This window comes from Pseudophryne corroboree, chromosome 2 (genome assembly GCF_028390025.1).
Source record: "Pseudophryne corroboree isolate aPseCor3 chromosome 2, aPseCor3.hap2, whole genome shotgun sequence".
Taxonomy (NCBI): domain Eukaryota; kingdom Metazoa; phylum Chordata; class Amphibia; order Anura; family Myobatrachidae; genus Pseudophryne; species Pseudophryne corroboree.
In genome coordinates, this window is record NC_086445.1 from 1,010,494,021 (window position 1) to 1,010,507,093 (window position 13,073).

Consider the following 13,073-nt stretch of genomic DNA (forward strand, 5'->3'; position numbering starts at 1 on the left):
TATCTGCCTGGCCATTAGCACACATTAGCAGTCTCGGGATTGCAGAAGGGGGCGAAACTGCAAAGTATTAATTAAAGCGAAAAACTTTCCTCGCACGGAGCCTCTGTGCGCCCTGGGTCTGGAGTGCAGCCATGTTTACATACGGTTCTATATATATAGAACATTACTTTTAATAAAGGCGCTGGGAGATGAAATACAGTAAGGCATTGTTTGGAAAAGTGCATTCTAAAGGAAACAGAGGTCAAACATATTATACTTAATAAGGAACATTTGTCTGCGATGGGCAAGCAACAGGAGAAATCCTATAAGACACATGCCACAATGGCGCTGTACATAATAAGCTGACGTTTCTCTTACCACCATTACTTTTATTATTTGCATTTACGGCCAAACATAAGATTGGTCTACCACACAGCTGCAGGACAGAGAGTATCTACACTGCATGTAATACCTCCTGTGTGGCCTAGGGGGCACTGCGTGTGATAGCAGAGGATCTATTATGCACACCAGCAGTACGGACCCTGGCCCTGCGCAGTACTACAAACATCGGAGGAGTACGTAAACCATCAGGTGTGCATATATCTCTGACGTAGGCCCATAGGGATCTGTTTATCAGTGGCTCAAAGCCATAGATGGTGACAAGCAGGGACATTTTTGCAGGATGTACAGTAGGGCTTTTGCAAACTTAAAGCCCCCATGCTGGCGAAAGCTATTGTAGGCAAGGGGTGTCCGACGGAATCAGTTTTATTATGTAAATAAAGTATTTTAGTATTTTCTTTCTTTGTGGGTTTTTTTTCATCACACATTATTTTTTAAAACTTTTGTTGACTCTTGAACTGGAAGCCAGAGATCCATAAACCGATGCCCACATGTGGTGACAGTTGGTGCGCTGATAAGTGAGAATGCTGCTCTTACCGCTATTGGCCAGAGTTGCCAGTGAGTAGAACATTAATAGCGCAAGTTGGCCACTGAGTCCATGTAACAGGGAGGGATATACAGTATACTACTGCCCTGTCCTGGTATAACACAGGCACATATACTACTGCCCTGTCCTGGTATAACACATGCACATATACTACTGCCCTCTCCTGGTGTAACACAGGCACATATACTACTGTTTTCTACAGGGGTAACCCAGGCACATATACTACTGCCCTCTCCTGGTATAACCCAGGCACATATACTACTGTTCTCCTCTGGTGTAACCCAGGCACATATACTACTGTTCTCTCCCGATGTCACCCAGGCACATATACTACTGCCCTCTCCTGGTGTAACCCAGACACATATACTACTGCTCTTTCCTGGTGTCACCCAGGCACATATACTACTGTTCTCTCCCGATGTCACCCAGACACATATACTACTGCTCTCTCCTGGTGTAACCCAGGCACATATACTACTGTTCTCTCCCGATGTCACCCAGGCACATATACTACTGCTCTCTCCTGGTGTAACCCAGGCACATGTACTACTGCTCTCTCCTAGTGTAACCCAGACACATATACTACTGTTCTCTCCCGGGTGTAAACCAGGCACATATACTACTGTTCTATCCTGGTGTAACCCAGGCACATATACTACTGCTCTCTCCTAGTGTAACCCAGGCACATATACTACTGCTCTCTCCTGGTGTAACCCAGGCACATATACTACTGCTCTCTCCTAGTGTAACCCAGGCATATACCACTGCTCTCTCCTAGTGTAACCCGGGCACATATACTACTGCTCTCTCCCGGTGTAACCCAGACACATATACTACTGCTCTCTCCTAGTGTAACCCAGGCATATACCACTGCTCTCTCCTAGTGTAACCCGGGCACATATACTACTGCTCTCTCCTAGTGTAACCCAGGCACATATACTACTGCTCTCTCCCGGGTGTAAACCAGGCACATATACTACTGTTCTCTCCTGGTGTAACCCAGGCACATGTACTACTGTTCTCTCCTGGTGAGTAACCCAGACACATATACTACTGCTCTCTCCTAGTGTAACCCAGGCATATACCACTGCTCTCTCCTAGTGTAACCCGGGCACATATACTACTGCTCTCTCCCGGTGTAACCCAGACACAAATACTACTGCTCTCTCCTAGTGTAACCCAGGCACATATACTACTGTTCTCTCCTGGTGTAACCCAGGCACATATACTACTGCTCTCTCCTGGTGTAACCCAGGCACATATACTACTGCTCTCTCCTAGTGTAACCCAGGCACATATACTACTGCTCTCTCCCGGGTGTAAACCAGGCACATATACTACTGTTCTCTCCTGGTGTAACCCAGGCACATGTACTACTGTTCTCTCCTGGTGAGTAACCCAGACACATATACTACTGCTCTCTCCTAGTGTAACCCAGGCATATACCACTGCTCTCTCCTAGTGTAACCCGGGCACATATACTACTGCTCTCTCCCGGTGTAACCCAGACACAAATACTACTGCTCTCTCCTAGTGTAACCCAGGCACATATACTACTGTTCTCTCCTGGTGTAACCCAGGCACATATACTACTGCTCTCTCCTGGTGTAACCCAGGCACATATACTACTGCTCTCTCCTAGTGTAACCCAGGCACACATACTACTGTTCTCTCCTGGTGTAACCCAGGCACATATACTACTGCTCTCTCCTGGTGTAACCCAGGCACATATACTACTGCTCTCTCCTAGTGTAACCCAGGCACATATACTACTGTTCTCTCCTGGTGTGACCCAGGCACATATACTACTGCTCTCTCCTGGTGTAACCCAGGCACATATACAACTGTTCTCTCCTAGTGTAACCCAGGCACATATAATACTGTTCTCTCCTAGTGTAACCCGGGCACATATACTACTGCTCTCTCCCGGGTGTAAACCAGGCACATATACTACTGTTCTCTCCTGGTGTAACCCAGGCACATGTACTACTGTTCTCTCCTGGTGTAACCCAGACACATATACTACCGCTCTCTCCTAGTGTAACCCAGACACATATACTACTGTTCTCTCCTGGTGTAACCCAGGCACATATACTACTGCTCTCTCCTTGTGTAACTCAGGTACATAAGCTATCCTTGCCAAGCGGCATGCATCTTGAGATACAGTCATGTCTAATCAAAATGTTCCTTTTTTCGGGAAGCATTTTTATGCTTACGATTTTGACACAAATATTGTCCAAGTTAGCACGATGAACTGTATGTGCTATAAAAATGTATTAAAGACTAATAAATGTATAATTATAGTTCAAATCACTTCAGCGTCCACAGACATTAAAATGATACGAGAGACAGTCATGTTTTAGATTAATCTTCAATATACAGCCATGCCAGAGAGATAATCACAGGAAAGAAAGCAGGTGGGTTCGGGATCAGGCAGCGAGTAGGGAGAGAGCGCAGATTTGTGAGCGATGGGGACATAAAACAGTCATTCCTCCCGAGATGCTCCAGCATATTTAGACAGTGCATAAGTGCATTTGTCACTTAGATGTGCTGGAAGTTTTCCATTTAACCATTGAGACGTCTACCTGACAAGTGAGCTGCGCACAGGCAGAAGAAACCCTGCACACTTCTGTTCTCAGAATTCTTTGCCCAAACAAGGCAACAGTAGGCTGTATGAGCCTGAAATCTGCATTTACAATCCCTTACAGGTTACGTTTCATCTACTGCCAAGGAACCGTAACACCGCCAAGCCATCACCAGGGGCCCGGGTAACCCCTCTTCCTGCTCAGTCACACAAAAGCTTATTTTGTAATTAAGGTAGAAGTTATTAAGCTCCAAGCCTTAATGTAGGCTGCATGCTAGCACTGGAGAGACTGGTGACAGGGGGTTAAAGACATCGACTGGAGGTTCCAGCAGCAAACCCATATATTGCATAGGGACGACGGTGATAACTGGGATTGGGTCACAGATTACTGTATGCACTGGAAGTCGGGATGGAGCAGAATAACAGTTCCGCTGCATCTTCATAATCGCTGCCGTAGATTGAGCAATAATCTCTGCGATCAATGGCTCTTTGGCACGATGTATCAGAGCCCGGGTGTACCCATTTCATCATTAATATTTTCTCCCAGCAAGAGGTCTTCAAACTCTGTTTCCAAAACAAATGTCACCATGGCAACAGATCAACTTTATTACGTATTAGCAAATAATCCTCTTACGAGGTTCCGCCACAGAAAACACAACGTTGTACAGGACGCTTACAGCCGAATTCATAGGGAGAGGTCCACTGAACAGCGGGGGGCCCTGTATTACGTATGGAGAAAGTATAAAGGGGGTCATTCTGACCCGTTCGCACGTAGTGATTTCTTGCTGCGGTGCAAACGGGTCCGGAATGAGCATGCGCGGCGGCTGCAATGCGCGACTCTGCCCGGCGACAGGGGTCACGTCGCGTCTAACGAAGGAAGCGGTCGCAGAGCCGGCCGCAAAGAAGAATGACAAGAAGAAGGCGTACCTGGGCGGATCCGGACCGCTGGAGACCGTTATTGGGGAGTGGTAAGGAAAACGCAGGCGTGTCCAGGAGAACGGAGGGCGGATGTCGGACGTCAAAGCCGGCTCCAGCATCGCAGATATCGTCGCACAGGGTAAGTAGGTATAAGGCTGGTCTAGTTCTGCTTGAAAATGTTTTAGCTTAGCAGGACTGCACAAGCGATCGCAGCCCTGCTATGCTAAAATACACTGCCCCATAGGCGTGGACTAGTTGATCGCAGCAGCAGCAAAAAGTTGCTGTCTGCGATCAACTCGGAATGACCACCAAAACCCACGATTTACTGGCACTGACGTAGTTTTATTTTTTTTATGACACGTGCTCAGATTTTTTACCAGCACTTACTTGTTAAAAAGTCAGACTACATTGTGAGTTGATGTAAAATAAGCATTTAAGCTGCCGCAAGGGGAGGAGCATGCGCCATCCACAACCTGTCTCTCCGAGAATGTCCGGTGTAAATACTCGTGTCCAAAATGCCATTGTGACACCCCCACCAGACTGGCAGCCACTGCAGGTGCATCAAGGTTTATTTTAAAGCGTTTGACACGATGGGGACTCCATGCAGAGAGATGGGAGGCGGAGTAGGCCTAGTCATTAGTTTTTGGCTCGGGTGTTTACTAGCATAAATGAAACATTTCTGATGCCGCACCAGTGGGTACCTGGCCTTCAGGTCTATTGTTTAGTAGAGAGCTGCAACAGTGTGAAAAAATCACAGTCTTCCAGGCTGCCTGCTCAGTTCTACAGCAAGAAGCTGGTACAGTAGATAAGCTACTGTAGCTGAAACCTTCCGCTAACATCTAGACAGGATTAATACAGCACGTACAATTCTGCAATTCAGACACACTTCCTCCGCACCAGGCAAAATCAATCGTTAGTTTTCCTCTTAATTAGCTGTGAGGCCTGGGACACAGAGAGGTAAAATAAGAGTACACGTACATCGGGGCTACATAATTCTAACTTCCCTCTGGTTTCTTTGTATCGGGGGAATAAAGGATTGATCATAGATGCCGAAAATGCACATGGGGAAAGTACAACATGATCGTCCGGGCCTCCCTGGTCTCTGCTCTGGCACACACTTGGCATTGTCCAGCTAAGCGGAGAAGAGATTGTTTAACGTCAGAAAAATAAAATGTTTCTGTATATAGGGGGTCATTCCGACCCGATCGCTTGCTGCAGTTTGTCGCAGCGCAGCCATCGGGTCGGAACTGCGCATGCGCCGGCGCATGGCAGCTTTCGTTGCCTAGCGATCGCCTCTGAGACAGAGGCGGTTGCTGGGTGGGAGGGTGCTGAACGGTGGCGTTAAGCTGCCATTTAGGGGTAGCGGTCCGGCCAACGCAGGCGTGGCTAGTCCGTTGGGGGGGGGCGGGCCGCGGCAGCTGCGTGACGTTTAGCATGCAGCGACAATTAACTCCCGGCCAGCCACAGGAGCTGCGATGGCCGGGAGTTACTCCTCAAATACAAATGCATCGCCGCTGTGTGATGCTTTTGTATTTGTGCGAGGGGGGGGGGGGGAAGGGGGGCGGCACTGACATGCGGGGCGTACTAGCCCTGTGCTGGGCGTCCCCCCGCATGTCAGGGAACATGATCGTAGCTGTGCTAAATTTAACACAGCTACGATCAACTCGGAATGACCCCCATTATCTTTGTCACAGTCTGGCATGGCTGAGGATTGTCCTGATGCGGCCACCGTAGGGACCTTGGGCCTGATTTATTCCAGATCGCTGCTGTGCATATTCGCACAGCGGGCGATCAGGTCCTAACTGCGCATGCACCGCAATGCGCACGTGGGACGGACAACAACAAAAGGGCATGTCCAGTCAGTGACAGGATGGTGCGAAAAATCCGATTGCATGGGCGTTCGTAAGATGATTGACAGTAGGAGGTCGTTAGTGGGTGGTAACGGACCGTTTATTGGGAGTGTCCGGGAAAATGCAGGCGTGCCCATCAGGAAGGGTATGTGACGTCAGCTCGGGCCCCGATCAGCCTGTTCTCATCACACTGTAGGAGTAAGTCCTGGGCTGCGCACACACTGCACACAGTGGATTTTTGCAGCTCGGATACACACAGGATCACATATTTGCACGGTGAATATACACTCCCCCTGGAGGCGGCGACTATCTGAACGCAGGACAGCACAGTTAGCAGCCCAGCGATTAGGTCTGAGTCACTCCCCTTGTCCTTACCGAGAAGCAGCTACATGTGTGCATCATGCAGTCTTCATGGGTAAATTTCGATTGGTTCATGGTAAAGGCATGATGGGCCCAGATTTATCAGGCCTTGGAGAGTGATAAATTGCACGGTGATAAAGTACCAACCAATCAGCTCCTAACTGTCATTTTTCAAACCCAGCCTGTAACATGGCAGTTAGGAGCTGATTGATACTTTATCACCGTGCTATTTATCACTGTCAAAGGCTTGATAAATCTGTGCTGATATCTCTTCCCTCAGAAAGAACCAAGCATCACAGATTGAGCAGGTAGGAACGGACCACAGTAGGTAGTAGCCCTATAGCCGGATCACCTGGGGTCTATTCATGAAGCCGTGATAAGAGTGGAGAAGTGAGCCAGTGGAGAAGTTGCCCATGGCAACCAATCAGCTGCTCTGTATCATTTTATAGTATGCAAATTAGAAATGTTACTTCAATGCTGATTGGTTGCCAATGGCAACTTCTCCACTGGCTCCCTTCTCCATTCTTATCACTGCTTCATGAATAGACCCGACAGTAAATCTACTCTAAGTAAGTCTACTCTATGCCCTCACACAGTGCATGCGTTTCAGCTGCTATTCACTTTCCTTTGATCTAGAGTTTAAGACCAAAAAAAACAACAACAAAGGTTTGCTCTTTGACCAATCACATGACAGGATGAATATTACTGCAGATTAGAGATGAGCGGTTCGGATTTACTTGGTCATGTTCTGATCTTAAAACCGCATCTTATTGGCTTATCCGGCTCACGTGGTTTGGATATCCAATATTATAAATCCAAACTTGCGCTAGTTTGGCGAAAAGAACAGAGTAAATCTGACCTGCTCGTCTCTGCGTCATTATAAAGTAAAAATCCAGAGTAACAATATTTTGTGAAAGTTCCCAGCTGTTGCCCGGTAACACTGGCCGTACGTACCAATAGTTTCCATGGTGTCCCGCTCCTCTATAAGAAGCTGCGCTCGGGGAATGTCTATGTGCATCCTCAGGGTCTGCTGCTTGTTCAAGGTGTCTGACGTCCGAGTATTTTTGCTGGAAACAGAAAAAGAGAACAGACCGCGTGACGATGTTATATGATGTGACCACACAGAGAATAGTGCTTAGACCGCGTGACGATGTTATATGATGTGACCACACAGAGAATAGTGCTTAGACCGCGTGACGATGTTATATGATTTGACCACACAGAGAATAGTGCTTAGACCGCGTGACGATGTTATATGATGTGACCACACAGAGAATAGTGCTTAGACCGCGTGACGATGTTATATGATGTGACCACACAGAGAATAGTGCTTAGACCGCGTGACAATGTTATATGATGTGACCACACAGAGAATAGTGCTTAGACCGCGTGACGATGTTATATGATGTGACCACACAGAGAATAGTGCTTAGACCGCGTGACGATGTTATATGATGTGACCACACAGAGAATAGTGCTTAGACCGCGTGACGATGTTATATGATGTGACCACACAGAGAATAGTGCTTATCCATGCTTCCTAAAGTGTACAGCTGAGTTTAACGACAGGAAGAAACACCACTTAGACATCTGCTGGCCAGTCACCAACAATAGCACAGGACCGGGTAATAAAAACCTACAGCTACATTTCCACTCAGTCACGTTTACAACAGAAGCATCCCTGTCTAATGCAGGGGTAGTCAACATGCATGATGCAGCCTTTCAGCAGTTGTGGAACTATACAACCCAGCATGCCCTTCAACCGTTTACCTATTAGGGCATGCTAAAACTGTGACAGGGTATGCTGGGATCTCAGGTTCCCCTACAGCTGGAGGGCCGCATTTTCAATACCCCTAGTTTAGAGTATTCTGTGCCGCTGCCGTACTCTGGTTTTAAACATGGTGGTAACCACATTGTTTCACACACAGTTTCAACCTCATTTATTAGAGTTTTTAGAAGGGGTCTTCTGTGTAATGGGCTTTTAACCGAAATCACCATAGATTAGTGCGATCAGTCCCCCACACACAGCAAGAGGAGAGAGCAAATCAGCAGCCAGGACTGGGGAGACAGGTAAGGGTGAGGGGGTGGAGTGAGTGCCGAACCTTGGCCCCTGCATCAGCCCTGGGTAATTATTAAACCCCCCCCCCCCTCTAGTCGCCAGTCAAACTAATACCTGGTATACAGTATTGGTCTAAGCGTAATTAATAATGTGACTGTTATACAAAAGGCCGGTAATACTGCCAATATTATTAAGAGAGATTAATATGCTGTTGAATTAATTCATCAAATGTGAGTAAAACTTAACTATTCTTAGATTCTGACATTTATATCTAATTGCAACAAAGAATGTAATATTTGTCATTTGACTCAATTGCTGGATAGATCTATACACTGTAAAAACTAGGCGATAATAAACGGCGTTGCTCATTTTGCCTTTCCTAAGCGTGGCCGTTTACTATATTGGTCAGTGTGTATGCCGCCGAGCGATGCGCAGCCCCGCGGGTCGGTAACGACCATCGTTGTCGGCCGTGCATGCAGCTCAATCTGGACTGTCTCAATCTGAGTGGCCGCTGCGTGACGTCACTGAGCAATATGGTCGTCATATCGCTCAGTGTGTACGCCCCGCCTCCGCCCGTCCTGACAGGGAAGGGAACACACTAGGCGACAGGATGCAAATGTCCATGACAAGTAGAGAAGAAGGAGTTTTACACTAAGCTTCACACATAGTGGAATAAAGATTTTCTACTGTCTTCTTAGGAGGGTGTCAGATATTTTGCTTGATATCATGAGATTGGAATTCAGCGGTGAGGGGCACAGGGCTGAAGGTATACCTGTGCACACCCGTTTTCAAAGCATACGCTGCATTAACTGGCACTCTGAAAAGTGGCACCAGCAATGAGAAAAATGGTCGTATGCATTTCAGTGGCGTCTACAGCTATGACTGAGAAAAGTGGCGCCAGCAAAGAGCAAAATGGTCACATGCATTTCAGTGGCATCTACAGCTATGACTGAGAAAAGAGGCGCCAGCAAAGAGAAAAATGGTCACATGCATTTCAGTGGCGTCTACAGCTATGACTGAGAAAAGTGGCGTCAGCAAAGAGAAAAATGGTCACATGCATTTCAGTGGCGTCTACAGCTATGACTGAGAAAAGTGGCGCCAGCAAAGAGAAAAATGGTCACATGCATTTCAGTGGCGTCTACAGCTATGACTGAGAAAAGTGGCGCCAGCAAAGAGAAAAATGGTCACATGCATTTCAGTGGCGTCTACAACTATGACTGAGAAAAGAGGTGCCAGCAAAGAGAAAAATGGTCATATGCATTTCAGTGGCGTCTACAGCTATGACTGAGAAAAGTGGCGCCAGCAAAGAGAAAAATGGTCATATGCATTTCAGTGGCGTCTACAGCTATGACTGAGAAAAGTGGCGTCAGCAAAGAGAAAAATGGTCATATGCATTTCAGTGCGTTTACAGCTATGACTGAGAAAAGTGGCATCAGCAAAGAGAAAAATGGTCATATGCATTTCAGTGGCGTCTACAGCTATGACTGAGAAAAGTGGCGCCAGCAAAGAGCAAAATGGTCACATGCATTTCAGTGGCATCTACAGCTATGACTGAGAAAAGAGGCGCCAGCAAAGAGAAAAATGGTCACATGCATTTCAGTGGCGTCTACAGCTATGACTGAGAAAAGTGGCGTCAGCAAAGAGAAAAATGGTCACATGCATTTCAGTGGCGTCTACAGCTATGACTGAGAAAAGTGGCGCCAGCAAAGAGAAAAATGGTCACATGCATTTCAGTGGCGTCTACAGCTATGACTGAGAAAAGTGGCGCCAGCAAAGAGAAAAATGGTCACATGCATTTCAGTGGCGTCTACAACTATGACTGAGAAAAGAGGTGCCAGCAAAGAGAAAAATGGTCATATGCATTTCAGTGGCGTCTACAGCTATGACTGAGAAAAGTGGCGCCAGCAAAGAGAAAAATGGTCATATGCATTTCAGTGGCGTCTACAGCTATGACTGAGAAAAGTGGCGTCAGCAAAGAGAAAAATGGTCATATGCATTTCAGTGCGTTTACAGCTATGACTGAGAAAAGTGGCATCAGCAAAGAGAAAAATGGTCATATGCATTTCAGTGGCGTCTACAGCTGACTGAGAAAAGTGGCGCCAGCAAAGAGAAAAATGGTCACATGCATTTCAGTGGCGTCTACAGCTATGACTGAGAAAAGTGGCGCCAGCAAAGAGAAAAATGGTCATATGCATTTCAGTGGCGTCTACAGCTATGACTGAAAAAAGTGGCGCCAGCAAAGAGAAAAATGGTCATATGCATTTCAGTGGCGTCTACAGCTATGACTGAGAAAAGTGGCGCCAGCAAAGAGAAAAATGGTCATATGCATTTCAGTGGCGTCTACAGCTATGACTGAGAAAAGTGGCGTCAGCAAAGAGAAAAATGGTCATATGCATTTCAGTGGCGTCTACAGCTATGACTGAGAAAAGTGGCGTCAGCAAAGAGAAAAATGGTCACATGCATTTCAGTGGCGTCTACAGCTATGACTGAGAAAAGTGGCATCAGCAAAGAGAAAAATGGTCATATGCATTTCAGTGGCATCTACAGCTATGACTGAGAAAAGTGGCGTCAGCAAAGAGAAAAATGGTCATATGCATTTCAGTGGCATCTACAGCTATGACTGAGAAAAGTGGCGCCAGCAAAGAGAAAAATGGTCACATGCATTTCAGTGGCGTCTACAGCTATGACTGAGAAAAGTGGCGCCAGCAAAGAGAAAAATGGTCATATGCATTTCAGTGGCGTCTACAGCTATGACTGAGAAAAGTGGCGTCAGCAAAGAGAAAAATGGTCATATGCATTTCAGTGCGTTTACAGCTGTGACTGAGAAAAGTGGCATCAGCAAAGAGAAAAATGGTCATATGCATTTCAGTGGCATCTACATCTATGACTGAGAAAAGTGGCGCCAGCAAAGAGAAAAATGGTCACATGCATTTCAGTGTCGTCTACAGCTATGACTGAGAAAAGTGGCGCCAGCAAAGAGAAAAATGGTCATATGCATTTCAGTGGCGTCTACAGCTATGACTGAGAAAAGTGGCGTCAGCAAAGAGAAAAATGGTCATATGCATTTCAGTGGCATTTACAGCTATGACTGAGAAAAGTGGCATCAGCAAAGAGAAAAATGGTCATATGCATTTCAGTGGCATTTACAGCTATGACTGAGAAAAGTGGCATCAGCAAAGAGAAAAATGGTCATATGCATTTCAGTGGCGTCTACAGCTATGATTGAAAGATGGAACTGGGTTGTGATGGGCAGGGGCATATAAATGACAGAGAGGACCCCTTCCTCTGAGCACAAGGCTCCACGTCTTGTCTTGTGCCAGCAAGCGGGTCCCTCCTTCCCGAATATCTTCCCACTGACATTCGGGACAGGGGCACCTGTGCACAAGAGGGCAAAGTCTCTGGCACAGTGGCATGGTCTTTGCTTTTAATGTGCAGTGTCATCTTCCTAAAGATGTCACTGGAAAGATGGCATCACGGAGAAGGGACCTGCTTGTCGGCAATAGGTAAGCATACTCTGGGTGCAGGGTTTGTGATACGGGGCGATCCTGCCCTGGGGGCCAATGTGCGCTGCACCCCTTGTAAATATGCCTATGGGTAGTCTCACTGGGTCTATTTTCCTAAAAATGCAGGCAATGCAGACCCAGACGTATCACATAGATTTACTGAATTCCATCACTAACCCGGCACGTGGCGCCCCTGTAACAATGCCGCTGCCCGGTGGTGTACAGAGAAGGTAGTCCGAGGCCACCAGAGTTCAGCAGCCAGCGGTCAGCGGCAGAGCTATTTTGAGGGAAAACGCGCTGCATTGCTCTGTCATTAAAAAAATAACTGCCAAGTGGTGTCACGACTAAAAGCAGTCTAAAAATAATGGCTCTGGCACATCTCCTCCAATTATCTTGTTCAGTGTTACAGAAGACATCCCCACGGGGGCTCAGTCTGAAGGTCACTGATAAATACCATTACAAATTATTATTCTCCGGGCCCCTTGATCTCAGCATTGCTGCAAATGTACCGGATCTGGTCTACGTTCTCATGTGTTTTACACTGTAGGAAATATATATTTCCTGGATATTTAGCCGTACGCACACTGCAGTGAGCGATGCGGAAAAGTTTCCCGGTAATAATCTTTCCAGTAGTTTCTGTAACACGGTTTATCATGCATGATACTGACAATACCAGAAGCCTGTACAGGGGGGGATCTGCTAAACTCATTTCTATTATTTGTTGTGCCGTATATACTTTTCTAAGCGCTGTTTTTCAGCTTGCTGGCTATTGTCTGCCTCTTCAGTCATGGTAACTGTATGAGATCCTGAGATTACCCGCTGGAAGCCTGGTTTTCTCTTTGCCACAACTGCAGTGCGAAACTGCTGCAAAGAT

The 13,073-nt window shown here is 46.8% G+C and overlaps 1 protein-coding gene across 3 annotated transcripts in view; it reads right to left on the reverse strand.

Moving 5' to 3' along the window:
* DSCAM (DS cell adhesion molecule) overlaps positions 1-13,073 on the reverse strand; it is a 796,975-nt gene that overhangs the window by 59,833 nt on the left and 724,069 nt on the right. For all 3 annotated transcript variants that reach the window (XM_063956595.1, XM_063956594.1, XM_063956596.1), the window contains one exon: positions 7,592-7,704. In XM_063956595.1, coding sequence (XP_063812665.1) covers positions 7,592-7,704 — 113 coding nt within the window. The remainder of the gene's footprint in view (positions 1-7,591; positions 7,705-13,073) is intronic.